This window comes from Triticum dicoccoides, chromosome 3B (assembly GCF_002162155.2).
Source record: "Triticum dicoccoides isolate Atlit2015 ecotype Zavitan chromosome 3B, WEW_v2.0, whole genome shotgun sequence".
Classification (NCBI taxonomy): Eukaryota; Viridiplantae; Streptophyta; class Magnoliopsida; order Poales; family Poaceae; genus Triticum; species Triticum dicoccoides.
The window spans coordinates 166,592,817-166,598,152 of NC_041385.1; the positions used below are offsets into that span (position 1 = coordinate 166,592,817).

At 48.5% G+C, this 5,336-nt stretch overlaps 1 protein-coding gene across 1 annotated transcript; it reads right to left on the reverse strand.

The window, feature by feature from the left end:
- Window positions 1-3,903: 3,903 nt before the first annotated feature.
- On the reverse strand, window positions 3,904-5,120 carry LOC119275362 (VQ motif-containing protein 4-like). The gene has a single exon (XM_037556178.1). The coding sequence runs from the start codon at window positions 4,926-4,928 to the stop codon at window positions 4,296-4,298; it is 633 nt and encodes a 210-aa protein (XP_037412075.1). The 5' UTR covers window positions 4,929-5,120; the 3' UTR covers window positions 3,904-4,295.
- Between the last annotated feature and the right edge of the window lie 216 nt (window positions 5,121-5,336).

Genomic DNA, 5,336 nt, shown 5'->3' on the forward strand with positions numbered 1-5,336 from the left:
TTTGGCAGGACGTGCCAATAAAACCGCCTCGCAACATGAGTCGAGGTGGAGCAGGAGACGCCGGTCCGTGTTGGACTAGGCCACGATGCAAGGGCATGACGTATAAAAATTGCCAGCAAAACGGATTTATGATATGTTCCCTACTATGGTGTGTGAAGATCATCTTGCAGATCCGGACACGGTCTACGTGTTCGATAATCATCTTGGAGTATTCGGAGGAGGAACCCGCCTTGCAATGCTGAAGACAAGACTGCGTGTCGGACTCATTGATATTGAAGCCTGGTTCAGGGGCTACTGAGGGAGTCCTGGATAAGGGGGTATTCGGACAGCCGGACTGTATACATCGTCCGGACTATAGAAGCATCAAGATACAAGACTCAAGACTTTGGCTCGTGTCCGGATGGGACTCTCCTTTGCGTAGAAGACAAGCTTGGCGATCTGAATATTATATTTCCTTCCTTGTAACCGACTCCATGTAAACCCTAGCCCTCCGGTGTCTATATAAACCGGGGAGCATGGTCCTTAGAAGGCCGATCACAATTACAATCATACCATCATAGGCTAGCTCATAGGGTTTAGCCTCTACGATCTCGTGGTAGATCTACTCTTGTACTCCACATATCTTCAATATTAATCAAGCAGGAAGTAGGGTTTTAGACCCATCAAGAGGGCCCAAACCTGGCTAAACATTGTGTCCCTTGCTTCCTGTTACCATCAGCCTAAGACGCACAGGTCGGGACCCCCTACCAGAGATCCTTCGGTTTTGACACCGACAGCAGCGTCGGGATTAGAGTAAATGATGACATAGGTCACTTCCTCTAGACGCATAAGGGTCTCAGGCAGGGGGGGCAATGTCTCCTATCCTGTTCAACATAGTGGCGAACATGTTGGAAATTCTCATAGAAAGAGCGAAAGAGGATGGCCAATTAGGAGGACTAGTACCACATCTAGTATATGGTGGGGTGTCCATACTACAATACACTGATGATACTATAATTTTAATGGAACATGATTTGGCAAAGGCAGAAACATGAAGCTTGTGTTATGCCTATTCGAACAATTGTCGGGATTGAAGATTAATTTTAACAAAAGCGAATTGTTCTGTTTTGGGGAGCCAAAGATGAACAAGATGCTTATAAACAATTGTTCAGATGCGAATTGGGTACCCTACCATTTAGTTATCTTGGCATACCAATTCACCATGGCGGGCTATCTAACAAGGAATGGAAGTGTATTGAAGATCGATTTGAGAAAAAACTAAGCTGTTGGAAGGGCAAGCTTATGTCATATGGAGGTCGGTTAGTACTGATAAACTCAATGCTCACGAGTATGCCAATGTTCTTACTGTCTTTATTTGAAGTACATGTAGGGGTACGAAAACGGTTAGACTTTTATCGATCAGGATTCTTTTGGTAGAGGGATGATATAAGGAGGAAATACATGCTTACTAATTGGGATATCATTTGTAGGCCAAAGGACCAAGGTGGTCTCGGGATTGTGAATTTAGAGGTAAGGAATACATGTCTGCTCAGCAAATGGTTGTATAGGCTATCTGTTGCTACCAAAGGCACGTGGGTACTGATTTTACGTAATAAGTACCTGCGAACTAAGACCTTGGCCTAGGTTACCGGTAGACCCAATTATTCACCTTTCTGGAAGGGGTTAATGAGAACGAGAGCAACTTTCTTCCATATGACGAAATTCATCATTGGAAACGGTAATTTGACTAGATTCTCGGAGGATACATGGTTAGGGGAGACACCTTAGCTACATAGTATCCGTCTCTCTATAATATTGTATAGCGTAAGGGAGCTTACATTGCTATGGTATTACAGTCTACTCCTTCAAATATTCAAATCTGAAGATCTTTAGTTGGAGACCGATGGGAAGCTTGGCTACATCTGGTGAGAAGGTTGATGGATGTTCACCTTTTTGATGTGCCTGATAGTATACACTAGAGATTAACCATGAACAGTATCTTCTCAGTGAAATCGATGTATGTAGATCTAATTGACTCTACCCGAAATCGATACATATTTGGAAGATCAAAGTGTCGTTAAGAATCAAAGTCTTCATGTGGTTTGGTCACAAGGAGGTGATTCTAACTAAGGATAACTTGGCAAAGCGTAATTGGGAGGGGAGTCAAAGACGTTGCTGTTGCGATCAAGATGAAACTATTAAACATCTCTTTCCCGACTACCAGATGGCCAAAATTCTCTGGCGCTCAATTCATATAGCCTTTAACATTACCCCTCCAAATAGCATTCACACGTTATTCGGGACGTGGCTAAATGGAGTAGATTCAAATGCTGCGAGACAAATTCGAATAGGAGTAGCGCACTACTGTGGGCTATATGGAACTGCAGAAATGATATGGTTTTTCACAGACAAACTCGTATTAATTTTTTGCAGGTCATCTACAAGGCCACTGCTTGAATCCGTACGTGTTCGTTACTCACTCTTGAGGAATCCAGTGAGCCTTTGGTTACTGGGTCTACCCGATGAGAGATGGTAGCTCGGGATATCTATAACCGGCTTGGATTGCGGTCCAATAATAAGCTAGGTGTTTAGTCATCTCGTCCTATTTTCGCTGGTTGTGACATTTTTCAGTTTTTTTTTTACCTTTTCAGCTCTCAGAGAGGTTGTAATGGACCGCGGGCTCTTTGGATACTTCGCTTAATAAAAGGACTGCATGCATCATTCTGATGCAGAGGCCGGGGTGATCCTCCTTAAAAAAATGTATCTAGATACCTATTATCTAAATGCTTAAATTTGGGCACGATGCTACTCCCTCCATTCCAAAATAGATGACCCAACTTTATATTAAGTTTAGTACAAAGTTGGGTCATCTATTTTAGAACGGAGGGAGTATAAACTAAGTCGAGGTGTTTTCAGTGACTTTCTATATCTGCATCATATGTATCCAGGCAATGCAAACTAACCTGGATAAACTACATTAGAAAAAACTGTAGGCACGAGAGAGCTGGTTGGCTGGCAGCAAGGCGGCCCCCAGCTGGCAGTGAGCGTGGCCATGGCCATGGCCGGCGGCAGATCTGAGATACGCTAAACTTCTGACAAAAGCCAGAGCAGCTCCCCACTGTTATTACATGATCCACCCATGGATGCATGAGTGGTCAGGGAAGTGAACTGAGGCCGAGGCCAAACCAAAGTGGGTCACTCTCCCTCCAAAAAATTTGCCCCCTTTCTCCTCCCTCCAGGAAAATTCCCCCTCCCTCCCTCCAAAAGCTGGCAACTTTCCCCCAAATTCAGTTTTCTAATAATGCCGCAATGCAAATGGTGGAGCTCACCACAACCGGGATTATTATTGTTTCCTTTGGTGCCTTTTGATCAGTCTCATATTCCCCACTCCCACCATCACCACCAGTAGCAGTGGCAGCTCCCCAGGTTGATTGAATATTATAAAAAGAACAAGATGCAGACAGAGATGCCTAGCATTTTTTGCCTCTCGTCTAATGCAGATCAATGTGTTCCCCAGGATAATTTTAACAGGATTTTTGGGAAGATTTTGTTGGAAGGAGGGGGCAATTATTGAAGAGGAGTCAGAAAAGTGCCCTGCTTTGAGCTACCACTTCCTTGAAACAAGGCTGAAGTGAGACAGGGGGCCCTCTGCTCAGATCAAGTTTCTTCTTCTTAACTGATCCTGATCAGCCAGTGTGTGACAAAATGATGACACAGAATAATAACTAATACTGTACTATAATGCCTGAGAGCCCAAGGAGATAAAAATGTAGCCTCTGGCATAGCAGCACTGTGAATTTGCACTAACTCTTATACGGAGTACTGGAGTAGCCGTCCTCTAGAAATCAGCCTGTCCTAAGTAAGTAAGGCTCAGTTCAAGTTCAGGTTTTGAATATTTTACCTGCCTTATTACGAGATGTCAACTTGGGCATCCACTTGCCTCCCATAAATCCCAATTCCAACAGCTTTAATGTACAAGATTTCCAATACCAAACTAGTAATATGACAAGACAAGCTCACGAAGCAAGAAGAGGAAAATGCCAGCCTAAATCTACTACTACTGCCAGTATGAAACTACTAATAGCCAATGGTAAAGAGACAAGAACACTCAGGCTGGTGGAGTGATCAATTAATCCCTCTTATGAGCCAAATCGCTGTTACAGACACTGAGATTACAACACAGGGGCAGACACGGATCCTCCCAGGGAGAGAAGAGGAGCAAATAATCCACAGATCGAATCGACCTCGCACTCCAGGAGCCTAGCATTTAGCAGCGACCAGGTAAGCAGAGCATACCAAGGAGGAGCGAGCGAGGCTCACTGCCGGGTGGGTGACTGCAAGGGGAAGAGCGGGAGCAGCCTGGGCGGCGGCGTCAGGTCGCCGCGGCCGCTGGCATTGCCGCGCGGGGACGGGTGGAGGTAGAACCCCTTCTCGGCGATGGCGCGGTCCTCGGCCGCGGCGGCCTCCCGCGACCCTGGCAGCGGCGGGAGCGGCGTCACGGGGCTCCCCAGCGCCAGCGACGGGAAGTCCAGCATGCTCGGCGACAGCACCTCCAGCCCGCGCGGCGAGACCCCCCGCGGGGAGAACCCGCTGCAGCCACCAGAGCCGCCGGCGGCGAAGGCGGCGGGGAGGAGCGGGCAGAGCATCTTCAGGCTCTTCATGCTGCCCCGCCGCTCGTAGAGCTTGAAGGCCGGCTTCTTGGGCCCGGTCGGCGTGGGCGCCGGTTTAGCCGCCGGCGCGCCCGCCGCGCCCCCCGCCGCCGCCGCAGCCGCGGTCTCCGGGGTGCCGGTGAGGATCTGCACGACCTGCTTGAAGGAGGTGGTGTCGGCCTGCACGAAGGTGGTCGGGAAAGGGTTGGACGGGTCGGCGGCCACATGAGGCAGCTGCATCTGCACCGACGACGGCGACGGCGGCGGCGGCGCGGGTCGCTCCTGGGTGGTTGCCTCCATGGTAAAAAGGAGAAAACGTCGCCTTTGCCTCCGTGACTGACTGTGAGGGAGTCCGGCGCAGCAAGGCAGGGCGTGAGGGAGAGCGTGGGTTTTATGGGCTTTCGGGGGGCGTGGAATTTCCTAGCTTCGGGATCTGGATTTCCACCCGCGCCCTCCCCTCGGCCGGAATATGTTGGCAATTGTGTGTGCGCGCGACCTGGCTACCGCAGCATGGCTGTATCTGTATGTGCCTGTGGGCTGTGGCTACTCTACCACTTGTAGATCTGACCTCGCTCCTGCTACTGCTAGCAGTACACCACTCCTACTCCGTTTCCAGCACATCATTTTTTTTAGTTGAACGACTGAGTTGTATGCGTTTTTGAATTTTGATTTGGTGCCGACCCCGTCCTTCCTAAAACACATGTAAAA